The sequence below is a fragment of the Phalacrocorax carbo genome, chromosome 12 (assembly GCF_963921805.1).
Source record: "Phalacrocorax carbo chromosome 12, bPhaCar2.1, whole genome shotgun sequence".
Taxonomy (NCBI): domain Eukaryota; kingdom Metazoa; phylum Chordata; class Aves; order Suliformes; family Phalacrocoracidae; genus Phalacrocorax; species Phalacrocorax carbo.
Window position 1 is genome coordinate 14,017,004 of NC_087524.1, and position 13,732 is coordinate 14,030,735.

Here is a 13,732-nt window from a genome sequence, read left to right on the forward strand (position 1 = left end):
TGATATAGCTTCGTGGGCATTTTGTAGCTGTGTATTTTTGATAAGGAGAGGTTTGAAAAGGATTGGTTTTGCAAGAGCATTCAATGGTTTATGCAACTCCAAGGCAGAGCTGTGACAGTGAGTGTGTGTTGCTGTTTTTAGTAGGTGGGTTGGCTGGTTTTCTCCTAGATTTGACCAAGGTCAAATTGCAGCCACAGGTAACTGAAACAGACCATGTAAGTGCAATACCCCAGCCATTTCCAAACAAACATCTGGGCTCTTATGGTCCCTGGACAGAGCCATGGTTTATATCATCCCACTAGTCTTTGGATGTTGGTCTACCTGCTTTCAGGTTTAACTCCATCCCTCCCCTCCCAGCCTCACTTTTATCTGTCAGCCACAGTCTGACCTAGAGGGTACAAGACCAGGACAACCTCCTGAGTGGCTTGCATGGGTGCTGGGAGCAGAGCATGGCAGGCGATGTGCAGGCCAGAGGAGGAAGAGGCCTGGACCTCTCCTCCCAGATCTCATCTACCCTTTCCTTTCTCCTCCTCCTCTCCTTTTTCAGTGCATGTTTTTCTCTTATTCCTTCTTTTTTGCCCATTCCAGGTCAAGTCTCACCTCTTACTTTTAGTGCCGTTTCTGGCTCTGAGCTTTGCCTTGTTGCTTTGCTCACCTTTTGGAGCTGGCTGGAGAGAATGGGGTGCACGTACCTGGCCTGAACTAGGACGGATGAGCTGAATGGCATTTCTGCCTCCCCTCATTGTTTTAAGCCAATCTTTGTCCTCAGTGCAGCAGTGGTCTCTGCAGCACAAGCTGGGCCTTTGGTGGGCTGTGATGGCTCACATCTCCAAAGACAGCTTGGCCACATGCCTGCATCCTTCAGAGCATCAGCCTTGCTGGTTCAGTAGATCAATTTGCCCATGAAGCTGTAAAATTTACATAATTTCTCCCCCAGGGACTGTGGTTCACACTGTCCTGTTGTTCTCTGCTGCCTTTCCCATGGTGTCCATCACTTTCAGAGAGCAGGAGCAGCTCTGGACAGGGCCAAGGCAGAGACATTAACTGTGGCTGCCAGTGCTTGTGAAAATAGCATCTATTGTGGCCAGGAGAGGAAAAATCCCTTTGCTCAATTGTCCTGGCCTCATGTTTGAATAGTAACATTAGGCGTACAAAGAGAGACACAAATTACTCTGCACGTTCATTGTCAAAAGAAGAATGGTATAAAGCACTCCTGGGGATGAAAGCTGGCGCTGAGACAGAAGCAACAGTGTCATACCTTGTGAGAGAAACCAGGCTAGGAGAAAGGAGAATTTCCTCTTTCTTTTCACTGCCACTTTAGTAGATTGTCTGTGTCCTTCGGTGCCTAACGAACAGCAAAATAGAGGCGTAGTTGAAGCGCTGACATTTGGGACAGAAAGAGAAACTAATCTATTAATGTTACTTAGGCATGGCTGTAGCTAAGCTTTGCCTCTAAAACTGTCAGTTGTCTCTTGTTGCAGGGAGAATGGGCTAGATCAGACTCACAGCTGACATCCAAAGACGTGGTTTGTATTTTATGGTGCAGAAGCACCCACAGAGATGGCTGGATTCCATCCAGACTGCTCTGAAAACTCTTCCTAGCCTCCCTGCACATCCTCTGTTTTGTGAAGGGTCAGAGAGACCGTGACTTCTCACCCTCGCTACGCTGTTATGTTGTTGGGTTTGTAGTTCCGTGGGGGTGTCTCTCCTGTACTTTGTCTAACAGCATCATCAGTTCACTTCTTACAGGCATTTGTCCGGTGCAGGATCAGTCTTCCCTCTCAAACTGAAGCACATTTGCCTTGTCTGGCATGCAGCTCTGGATCTGGTGCGTGTTTACCTAGCCTCATACAGGTATTTAAAGCCTTTTCCTTGTATTCAGTTGCCTGCAGGATAGTTCGCACAGTGCTGCTGAGCACTTTGCCTTGTGGCAAATGTGCTTTGGATGTAATCTTTCTTTGTAAATTCTTTTTATTTTATTACATAGCTAGTAGGTACATTTTTAGAGTGCATGGGCTTTACTGGGACAAATGCTTGCCTGGGTCTTGAGTTGGGAGAAACCCTGTGTTTGTACCACCCTGCTTGTTTTAAGCACAGATAGACAAAACTCTCTGTGTGATTCAGGAACTGCAGACTGAAATCTCATGCTGGAAACAATATTTTAGTGCTGGATGGGATACATCTAGCCTGGTGCATCAGTTTCTCAAGTAGAGATGGTATGAACGATTGGAAACTCACGGAGGAGTTTCAGGAAAGCTGGTTCCTAAAACCGAACCCTTAGCCTCTCTGTGCATCTGGCTGAGGTCTCAGTGGCCAAGATGCTCCAGGGATCCCCATGTGTTGGGCATCTACATGTGCTGGAGCTGTGACCTTCCTCCTTAATGTGGCTGAATGCTGAAACCTTGGATAGTTGCTGAGACGTGCTCTGGCAGCAGCAGCACCGGCCAGCTCTCCTTTTGCATGAGACAAAAGCATTTTGCAAGGTAAGGAGGAGCCTGGCGTTGGGAGGATATGGGAAAAGCTGAGCTGATAACAGGATCAGGATATATGGGATGGTTTCGGAGAGCCATGCTGATCCCATGGGCAAGCAGGACATTGCTGAGCAGTCGTTGAAGCTCTTTTCTTTTTGTTTTTCTTTTTAAAAAATTGAATCAAAGATCCTGGTTAATTTCTAGGCCCTTTCTCCTGCAAATTTTAATTAAAAGAGAGTAAGTGACTTGGGTCTCTGACATGATCCTGTATTAAATTCACTCTTGCAGACTTGCTTTGATTCAATCAGAAATGCTTAATGAGAATTTACCTGATGGGAGCTCATTCCCTTAAGGCTGGGTCAATGTTTGAGCCTGGCACAGCCACCAAGGATGTGGGGGCCCTGTGAAGCCAGCACTAATCCCGTCTGGCATCAGGAGAGTGCAGAGGACACCGTCTGTGCCAGGTCATCATTAGATGTCTGGGCTGTTATGAACGGAGCTGTGAATTACTCCTGCTGTGTAGGATTGCTGGATGAGCTTGGCTGGTCCTGGCTCATGTGCAGACTCTAGGGGAGAGCCTGTTTCTTCTTTAAGAAACAGGGATTTTAAAGTGCCGTCAATTTCCCCCCATTAGTCTTACCTTCCCTCAGCAAACAAAATCATGCCTGTTTTTCGTGAGTAAATGTGTTTGGTGCCTGTACTGAGAAGGCTGCAGCAGAGGAGCTGGGCTTCGGACCCTGCTGTGCCACTCTCCCTGGGCACTGACACCCAGGGCCAGCCTGTGAGAGGTACCGCAGTGCTGGCACCAGGTCTGCTGATGCTCTCCTTTAAGCCAGCTGTTGTCTTCAGCTTGCTAAAAGCCTGCAATATTATTCTCTTCAGTAGAGGTAAATTAGTTTAATTCATACCCCCAGACAACTTTATATAAACATTCAGGCCAACTTCTTCACCAATAAAAGACAATTTTTTTTAATTTAAAATCTGGTACTTCACATCTGTCTTAGTTTAGTTAAAAATCAAAGTGTCCACCAGCTCTCTTGATGTGCTAGGCAGGCTGACTGACAGGATCTCCCAGTAGCTACTGTAGGGTTGTTCCATGTATCCAAAGCAAGAACAGGAGCTACTTAGCAAGTTTCTCACCTAAGAAAATGATTTGTAGCAGCAGAGTTCCTTCCAGCAGGATATGGGCTTCTGCTTGTGCCACACTGTGGTCCTCGTGGCGGCCCAGCTGCATTGTGCACAGATGAGCATTACAATGGGAATAACTAATGAGGCAATAATGATAAGCACTAAAGTGTGCATTTTCCTTCAGGAGCAGTAGGAGCTTTGCCTCCACACAGAGCCATGGCTTTGGGCTCAATCACTTCAAGATGGACTTTCGTGAGCTGGGACTGCACTGGGTCAGACAGGAGGGCTTTGAGGTGTGTGGGTGAGCAAGCCGTTTAGGCTAGATGCAGCCATGACCTGTGGCAGCTGTGTTTGCTACCAGGACGCTCCATGGGGTTTGTGCTGGGGACAGCTGGAGCTGATACCAAGGCATTATAAAACAGCCATAGGTGAGGGGCAGTGCTGCTGGGGAAGGACAAACGCAACTGCTGCTTCCCCTTCAGCTCACAAGAACAGCAGTCCCAAAGCGAGTTGTTCGCGGATTCCTATGCTCAGGGGCTGGCAGGACACTAGTGGCACATTTCCTAGGAAAGGAAAGGGAGTGGGACCTTCCCCAGGACTTTGTGCCACACCTACAGTGCCTTTCCATGTCTTCTGCAGGAGTGGAGCTGGTAGTACAGCCACCAAACGATATTTCACAGATATGTCTAGTTTGGTGCCTGTTCTGTGATGCCTGGCCTCAACCACGTTCTTTATGCTTTTTTTTTTTCTTCCTTTCCGCTAAACCCCCTCCTGGGTCTCCCTTCAGTGACTGCAGCAGGCACTAAGCATTGCACACAGTTGCTATCTACTGGCCAGAGCAAGGTAGTGGATGAATATTTTTCCCCCGCCCTCTGCTGGTTTTGTGCACGAGGACTGTACTACTGTGATACAGGCAGGAATCTGGTACAAGTATCCATGCAAAGTGTCACAGTGATTGCTATTTTGCAGGGGCTTGGCTAGCTGAATTTTTTGTTGTTGATAGTGCAGTCACTGTAGAAGACTAGATTAGTTAAGATATAGTTCATTGCAGTGGTAGACTGCATAGCTAAGGGACTTCATAGTAGCTAACAGGTTTGATGTGCTTGAAATCTGCTGCAGAGTAGGGACAAGCCCCATTACAGAGAAAACACCACTGGTAACATGATATACTCAACATTTTATTATAAAACCCTCTAAAGCGCCACTTTATAGGTCACAGTTACAACAAAGGAAACGCCTTGAGTTAAGAAAACAATGGCGACACAGAGACATTGTTTAACTGTTCTTGTCTGGGGAATGTGTGTTGCTCAGGACTTGCCTATGTTTACTATCCCCTGAAGGAGATATCCCAGCAGGACCACCAATGCCAACTGGGCTGTGGTGCTGAAAGCAGAGCTGCTCTTGTCCATTGCTGGCTCAGTACCACTGTGAAATGTCTAGACACCTGCTGGAGGATAACAGTGGGGGGGGTGTATGCTGAGGGCATGGTACTACACATATATTTAAGGTATAGGGAGAGGCTCCTGCTAGTTCATGGTAGGGCAAAAAAAAACTTCATGATGTCCATAGCCTCCCTGTGCTTTGGGGAGGAAAGGCCCCTGCGTCCTGGACCAGAAGTTTCAGTGATTTATTTGCATGAGGTTTTTTTCCTATGTGCAAACCTTGCACAGGAATAGGCCTGACAGCTGGGGCTGATGAACTCCTCCTGAAGCCTGGGATTAGCAAATTCCTCCATCTGCACCACAGCAGACTTTAAAAGTGAAACAACAACAACAAAAAATCCAACCCACAGTACAAGGGCACTTTTCTTGCCTCTAGGCCATCCTGACCTAGTGCTTTGTTGCACCCCAGCTCCATGGTGGTGGTGAGCAAGCCCAGAGGCCCTTGGCAGCACATCTTCATTCCCCAGTGCCACCACCAGCTGCAGGTGTCACAGCCCTGCACACAAACCCCCCCCCAGCTGTTGGGCCTTCGTGCAAAGGAGTATCCCCTTAGAGGTGGCCTCAGGCCTGTCAAAGGTTTTCAAGGGTTAGGAAGGTAGATTCTGCCTGGCTGTGTTTACCTTGGCTCTGCATGATGCTCAGCCGTGAAGCCACAGGACCCCAGGAACAACCCAGCTGGCGTACCGGTGCTGCTTTAGCTTTGCAAAGCAGCTGCAGCCCCCACAAGCCACCCCAGTTACCAAGGCTGGCCTCCAGGGCTGACGGAGCATCAGAGGTGTCTCCAGGCCAGCAGGCATGACAGAAGGTCAGCAGGAGGAGAGGGGGCATGGATTTCTGAAATTTGAAGGGGGGTGTGTGTCAATGTCTCTAAGTTTAGCAGTCCCAAACGATCAACATTTTTCATTAGAAAGTTTGGCTAGGGCAGAGAGGGGTGGATGTTGTGGGCCGCACTGCCACAGCCCAACAGCTATATTAAGTTTAATAATTTGGAAATAAGGGTGACAGCACCAAGGTGGCCAGCAGCCCACCAGAGACACAATGGTGCCACCTCGCCTGCCGGGGAGCCCTGCCCATGTGGAGGGGCCCCTTTTGCACAGGGCTGTCTTGTACAGCTGGGCCTGCCGTGGCTCTGCAGGGACCAGAGAGCATGAGCAAAGTGATGCTCGGAGCCAGGGCAGGAGCACAGCGACAGCTTTACCTCCCACCCCTTGGAAAGGGCAAGCGCTGAAGGGTGGATTGGGCTCCAACTTCCACATCCACCAGATTGAGCAGGCCTGGGCCTTTGATACATTATTAACAAGTACGCAAATATGATTTTTTTTTCTTTTTCAGAATAGACTCCTCAGGTGAAGTAGATTAAGATCATCTTCAAGAAAATTAACTGAATCTGCTTGGCAGATCTTTGCCCAGAGCTCTTGGAGGCACCAGTCTGTAGCACAGATCACAGCATGAGAAGGTGAGCAGGGAGCTTTCTCAATATTCTGGCACATCGGCAGCAGGCTGGTAGGAGTAAGCACATGCTGGGATGCATCAGGACACCGATTAAAAACAACAACAAAAAAATCCCTTGGCCAGGCTGCTGCGTGCTTCTCATGTCTCAAGCATCGCTTAGGCATGGGTATTGCCCTTGACTGAAGGCTGGATGATCTGCAGCTGAGCGATGACTGGCAGCAAGACAGGTTAGATTTTAGTTGACTGCAATTGGCGAGGACAGGACAACCACCAGGGTATAAAGAACAGCAGAGCCCCTTCTGAACCCACTACTGTCACTAATATAGAAACCTTAATTACTCATTGATAAACCTTCAGAGTAGAAATACACAGAACACCCCTATATACAGTAACATTCTTGTTTACATCAACTGGGTTAGGAATTTGATGCAAGGATTGCCACCGGTTGTTATTGTTTTAGCTACGTGATTGGGACTTGTCTGGAAAGAGCAAGATCATTTGGGATAACTTGTCTCGGCAGCTGTTGACTCCATTGCTGCATCGGAGCAGCTGGCGCGATGTGGAGGAGGCACTTGGTGTGTGGTTGTGTTGCACACCCATCCTCTACCTACAGATGATTGAATCCCCTTGGCCATGCACAGGCAACTCCAGTCTTTAGTCCATCTCTGAAAAACATGGTTCTAACTAGCTCCCTTCTTCTCCCATTCCTGCCAAGGAATAAAGGCAAATTAGTCAAAATTAAAACCTGGCAAGCCACAGTAGCCATAATATGCACAGGATCAACCTGATGATCTGGTACCCGAGTGTTTTTGGCCACAAAGTGGGTCAGGGATGTCTCTCTGTTATAAGCAATACACAGGTTTATTCATTTAAATTGCACCCAGGGCAAGCTGAGGTGAAAAGACCAGAGGAAAACTAGGCTGGGCTGCTCTGAATGGCGCTCAGTCAGGGGTGCTTCCCAGACCGAGATGTAAGACCCCTCCCAGCCCTGTCCCACCACAGCCAGTCTGCTCTACTGCTGGGAGGGATAAGCAGCAGCTGTCCCAGATGGACTGTCCTCCTGTACTGATCAGTGCATTACCTTAGCTTTCTGTAGGACTGTTCCCTTCCCCGTCACCATGACGGATAAAGGCCGGTTTTTTAAAGCCATTGCTGAATTGACTGGTGAGTTCTCTGCACTATTTGCCGGACTGGAACTTTTTGCCTGAATCTACAATAAAAATAATAGAAATTATGATGACGTCAGACTACTGAGAGAGATTGCTGCCTTTCCCCACTGTCTCCTCAAAAATCTCAACAGTCACAGCCCGCTTGCACTGAGATGCATTTTTCAGCGACATGCCAATTTTGAAACACCACCAGGATGTGCATGTGTGGCACTTGGGAGTTGAGCAGAGGTGGAGAGCAGGTCTCAGGCAGTGACCATCTCCATGTCGTGGGAACCAAGTTCCCAGGAAGGAATTTCGATGCCTGAATCTGCCCCCCCAAAACCAGCCCTTGGGTCAGCTGAGTGCAGAAGGAACTGGGGCCAGACCCACACAGCCCTGGAGGTCAAGGTCCCACAGGGACATACAACCACTCTCCTGAGCCCCAGGCCCCTCTCACCTCCCCATCGCTGTTCTTACCTCATTAGATTATTATTTTAGGTATATTATATATTATAAGTAACAATAATAGGTGCAATATAAAACAATAATATTGTTATTAATTATTATATTATTAAGCAGGCTGAGACAGTGTGACCACCTGGCTGCCAAAAAGCTGCCATGCATCCCTGACGTACCCGGGGGCCTACGTTCTCCAGGTGCGTGGTGTCCACAGCAGTGCCCAGCGTCACAGGGCCAGACTCTGCCTTCTTCAGGTTCTCCTTCACCTCCACTAGGCTCAGCTCCAGGTCCACCCTCCGGCTCTCCTTCCTTTTGCACTCTTCTTCTATCTCCTTCAGCCTCTGTTCCAGGATCTTGTCTGTGAAGGGAGGGATGGCTTGGTGCGGGCCGGTTCCCGGGCAGCCAGTGCAGAGCTGGGGCGGATACCTCTGCACGGCTCCACCTCAGCATGCAGCTCTGGGGGGGGCTGCAGGGGACTTGGGGAGCAGGGACTGGAGCATGTATTATTCCTGTACATTTTCCTTATATCTTGCCCAAAGGGGACTGTGACAGAGTGAGCTCTTTCTTTAGTATGATTTGGGCTACGTGGTTTGTCTCAGAGCACCACTGCTGGAGGTGCAAAGCCCCTTCTGGTCCCAGGTGGGCTAGGTTCATCACCCTCTCCTTCCCTGTGGTGGCTCATTTCCATGCATCACCTCTTGCCCCACTCTACCTGTGCTGCCTGCAAGCATTTCCTTCAGCTCCCGCTTCTCCTTGCGCAGCTGGGTGAGCTGAGCCCGGATTTCATCCTTCTCCTTCTCTAGCTGCTCCTTCTCCTCTGTAAAACGCTTCACCTCTGCCTCCGTCCTGTTCTTGCCCAGTTTGGTTTCCACTGCTGCTCCTGGAAACACAAGCCACCAAAACAAGCTCAGCCAGGGCAAAAGTGGGAGAGAAAATATTATCAGGAGCTTGGAAACAAAATAGATGAGGCTTGGGAAGGTCACCAACCGGGAGATGCATCAGGCCCCTTGGGCACCACTAAAATACCATAGAGCAGGGCAGAACTCACACCTGAAGCACAACCTCTCCTTGAGCCCCTGCAGCAGCAGGCACCCACCCATGCAGCCCACTCACCTGGCAGCGGCAGCTTGGGCCGGTGCGCAGGCACCAGCTGGGGACTTCCCACCATCACTGTGCCCACCGGCAGCTCAGGGGCTGGCTGGGGGAAGGCGATGTTCTGCTGCTGCGTCTGGATTTTGATGGCAGGCATCTGTGATGGTGCCTCTTCAGGCTCCACCTTCTCTGGTTGTTTCTGGGGGTAGGAAATGAAGTGGGATGATATGGTGGGACTGGCTTGCTGATTAAGCCTGTCCCCACAGCACAGCTTAGGACAGTACCTGCTCCGAGGTCTCCATCGGCTTACTACAGGGCTCAGCTTCCTTAGCCACGACAGGTGTCTCAGCTGTGCTCTCTGCTGCAGCCTTGTTGGCAGCCCTTTCTAAAGACGGTGAGCTGAGGGGTGAAGGCTGGCATGACTTCTTGCCAGCACAGTGCAGGAAGGACTTCACTGGGGTGAGATCCAGGTACACTCTGTCCTGGTCTCCTTCCAATTTGCTCTCACTCTTGGGTACTTCCTGCAAAAGGAGAATGTTCCCCTGAAAAGGGACCAGCTGCTGCAGCCAGAAGTACAGGAAACATCTCACTGCAGAGCAGCAGCTTCTCAGGCAATCTAGAGCATTTTCCATAAACCTCAGAGGAACCAAAACCTCATTTTCTAAATCATTTCGTACAGGGCTTTTTGGCATACTAAGGGAAAGGTCCCTCCTGCTCTCCTTCAATAGGTCTTGCCAAGGGTAGCAGCAGCCCCATGCAAGGGCCTCACATCATTGTACCTCTAGCAACCTCTGCCAGAGCCTTTGCCTTTCCTGGGGTAACAGTCCCATCCCCAGCAGGGCCCATCTTTCTTGTCCTTACACACAGGACTTGCTCTCGCAGGTGTCAAAAAGGAATTTTGGTAGACTGAGCTCCAAACAATCCACCATCTATCACCAAATAATCCATGCTGTTTGCTGACGGAAACTGTGGGATTGTATCCCAGCTGCCTGAGGATCCCTACAGCACCTTGCTGGAGACCTCTCTCCCATTCCTTAGGAAGTCCTCTCCAGCACCCACTTCTGCCCCATTGCAAATCCTGGACTTCCCCAGGGGCTGGGAATCCCCTTTGCCATGGTTTGAAAACCCTCTGCCTTCACTGCTGGGGACTCCCCCGGCCAAATGTTTACCCATGGCCTCCGCAAAGCTCACCGCAGCAGGGCAGCTGACTGCGGCACCAGGCGTCTTACCGCAGGCAAGTCTGGCAGATCCACATCATCATACAGCTCTTCCTGCTGCATCCTGCCCTTTGGCAGGTTGTCGATATAGGTGTTGGGCTCAGAGTACTTCCGCTGCATTAAGCTGTGAACAGACAACAACCATCCTGCCCCACTGGCACAGTGGACTGCATGGCTGGGTGCCCACAGCCCCATGCCCCCCAGCCAAGCCCGCCCCACCAACCTGCCTTTGCAAAATCCACCTGGTCACATACCCATGGCAGCTGCAGCTCAGGTGAGATGTGTCAGGGTGGGACAATGACAAGTGCTCTCTTGTCCCACACTGAGCTTCCAAAGAAAGTGACTGAGCTGCAGCTGCAAATTTACCACCCTCTTCCCATGCAGCCAACCTCCCTCAAGCTGAGGGACCCCCGCCCCAGCTTGCTGCCTCTCCACCAGGCCCTGCAGCCCCATGCATTACCACTGACGTACAAGAAGGAGTTCTTTGCAGCGCTCACAATACAGGAAACCCGGTCAGCATCCACGTAATCGTAGGTAAATTCCTCCGGGTCTGTTTTCGAACCTGACTCTGACAAGAGGAGGCCCAGCCAGTGGCCCATTTCTTCCGAGGACTTCGCCTACAAGGTGATCAGAAGATCGTACAGGTTGCAAGAGCAGTTTCCCTGCACTCCCAAGGCTAATGCAGGCTTAGTCTTGGGTAGGGAAGTATGCTGGCAGTCCTCTGGGCTTGCAAGGGGAAAGATGAATGGCTGGGTATTTATATTAAACCTGAGACTGCATTAAAAGAAGAATGAAGTACCACTCTGTGTATGGACTGATTCACAAATTTGGAAGATATATGAATGCAGCTCTTTGTTTCACTCCTTCCTAAAATTTCTAGTCAGTCTCTATTTTCCTTTCAACGGTGATCAACTCAGCTGCCTACAAGAGTGAGAAAAGTCTCAGGGGCTGGGGATGCTGGCAGGGAGCCGGCTTTGGTAAGGAAAGCTTGCAGGTTTTATTTTACACCAGCAGAGCGCAGCAATAGGATTGCCAAACACAGATGTGCAAGGAGATGGGAGCACACCAGGGAGCCTGCGAGTTCCTTATGCCAAGCCCAAATCCCTTCCAGGGCTGTTTGCACAGGGGAGAGGGGAAGGGAAGGGTTTAAAGTGGGATCAGAGAACATAAAAAAGAGCCCCTCATTTTAACATGGTCAGTACCAAATTCCCAGCTGCAGTGAACAGTCTGACATTTTGCTAAACGAAGAGTTGAATATGGTGCCTTGAAGTCAGCTCTAGCAAACAGCCACATGCACTTCCCAGTAGTGGGGGATTTCTACCTGAAGCAAGAAGTGGGCTGCTGCAGCCATCTTTTGCTTTGATTTGAGGAGTTAGAGCCATAAGCACAAAGTAAAATTCAGGGCAAGCGAATCCCAAACTGGAAAGTATATTTTAAGCTTTCAATCTGTTTTATTTAGCAGAGACTTTAGTCCCTGGGAAACCCACCCACCAGCCAGCCTGTACATTGAGTCTGACATCCCAACAAAATACAGATTCTTCCTTTCACAAAATGTAAATTTTCCCAGCACCTCTTCTTCACATCTGTAATTAGTCAAAATCTCTTAGACACAGACATACCCTGAATCAGAAGCTAAACAAAAACACCTCCAAGCTTCATGGCAGGCCCTTGAAGTCAGTTGTTTAGCTATAAATATTCCACCCACTGGCAAAATACAGGAAATTGCTCACATTGTCCACCTCCTACTATAATCATGCTGTCGTCAAAGAGAACTAAGATTAAACAGTCCCGGATGCAGGCAAAGGAAAGTGACAGATGGAGATGAATTCACTTACACTTTCAGGGGCAGATCTGTGATGGGTTCACTTGGGATGCATGACCCATGGCTTTGGGACTCTGTTTTCAGAAGATGAAGTTCTCTGTTCCTCCTAACCACAGACTTAAATCCCTGAAGCGGCATTCCTCTCACCTAACATTAATCCTCTCATATAACTTAATGCATCCTGTAACTTATGCATCCCATATAACTTAATCATCCAAGGTTATCCTACAGTCAGTGGAGAGAGATGGGCACCTCCAGAGGACCCTTCATCCCATCCTAAGATGAGTGCCTAAGATGAAGGCTGAATGGTCCTCTGGAGGCACCAGCATCAGACACAGCCTGGATTACCAGGTAGGTAGCACACCTTCTGGGTGACCACAGGCAGATGAACCAAAGTCCCATGCTTCAGGTTCTCTGTTTTGCTGGACTGAGACCAGCATTTAGGCCTACTAAGACACGTAAGCTGATGACTTAAAGCAGAGCTTCCTTGGAGATATACACCCTACCTCCAGAATGACCCTTTCTTCCCCATTGTGCAGGATGCGGAAGGAGTAGAGATGATCAGGACTTGGTTCTGGGATAATTTCACAGCCTGCCAAACTCAGGGGCTGCTGAGCCAGTTTGCTTCGGTTCTTGTCCTGGTAGAAATGGAGGTGACCATCTTTTATCTGACACCAACGGGACTTCCACTGGCTGTTCACTAGCACATTCAGGTAACCTGCAAGCAAGCACAGGTTACTTTGGCCCATTTTCCACCCGATGGGGAGAGGGAATCCATACTCATTTATGTGCATGGGGATGTCTGATGGGTAAGTTCCGAGATCACAATACAACACAAAGCCACAGGCAAGCAGTCCTATCCATACAAAATACGGTGAAAAGGGTAAAAATCTGCTCAACATGAGACCCTTGAAATTCAGGTTAGGTTTGGAGCAGCAAGTTGGACCCACACAACTCTCTCCCTGCTGACTCCCACACCCTGGGTTGATGCCCAGGAAAAGCAGCACAGATGCCCTCTGCGTGCATGTCTGGTATTACTTGCCCTTCCTCTTGGGTCACCCTGCAAGCTATTGCCCGCCCTTGTAAGCCACAGTCACCTTAAGATGTAAGCACCACCACAATCGGCATGGATTTACTGGCATGGACCAAGCAGACTGTGGCCTCTCTGCCTCCCCCAGCAGGATAGCCTGGCAGACGCACATTTGAGGATGATGATGCCTGGTGCTCATCCTGCCCTGCTTACCAAAGATCCAGCCTTAAGATGAGTCCCTGCAGAGGGGCTCATGCTGCCACTTACTTGAAGTCTCCAGAGATCTCTCTGGGCTGTCCAGGGAGCTGGATTTTTTCCTCCCGAGGTTCATCAGGTTGCTCAGTTTCAGGCCAGTTGTGCCCTTCTTTTTAACTACCAGAAAAGAAGGAGACGACTTATGCATGGCTTTCCCAACCCACAGCCATACCCGCAGCCTGCTGTCCCAGCTGGGTGTCCCACCCCAAAGCTGCC

At 49.6% G+C, this 13,732-nt stretch overlaps 1 protein-coding gene across 4 annotated transcripts in view; it reads right to left on the minus strand.

The window, feature by feature from the left end:
- Nucleotides 1–4,756: 4,756 nt before the first annotated feature.
- The window catches only part of AFAP1L2 (actin filament associated protein 1 like 2), a 72,022-nt gene continuing 63,046 nt past the window's right edge, over nucleotides 4,757–13,732 (minus strand). For all 4 annotated transcript variants that reach the window (XM_064464214.1, XM_064464215.1, XM_064464212.1 and 1 more), the window contains 10 exons: nucleotides 13,529–13,633; nucleotides 12,738–12,949; nucleotides 10,881–11,026; nucleotides 10,422–10,533; nucleotides 9,477–9,713; nucleotides 9,214–9,391; nucleotides 8,813–8,980; nucleotides 8,277–8,458; nucleotides 7,575–7,703; nucleotides 4,757–7,200 (listed from right to left, as the gene is read on the minus strand). In XM_064464214.1, coding sequence (XP_064320284.1) covers nucleotides 7,174–7,200; nucleotides 7,575–7,703; nucleotides 8,277–8,458; nucleotides 8,813–8,980; nucleotides 9,214–9,391; nucleotides 9,477–9,713; nucleotides 10,422–10,533; nucleotides 10,881–11,026; nucleotides 12,738–12,949; nucleotides 13,529–13,633 — 1,496 coding nt within the window. In that variant the 3' untranslated portion in view covers nucleotides 4,757–7,173. The remainder of the gene's footprint in view (nucleotides 7,201–7,574; nucleotides 7,704–8,276; nucleotides 8,459–8,812; nucleotides 8,981–9,213; nucleotides 9,392–9,476; nucleotides 9,714–10,421; nucleotides 10,534–10,880; nucleotides 11,027–12,737; nucleotides 12,950–13,528; nucleotides 13,634–13,732) is intronic.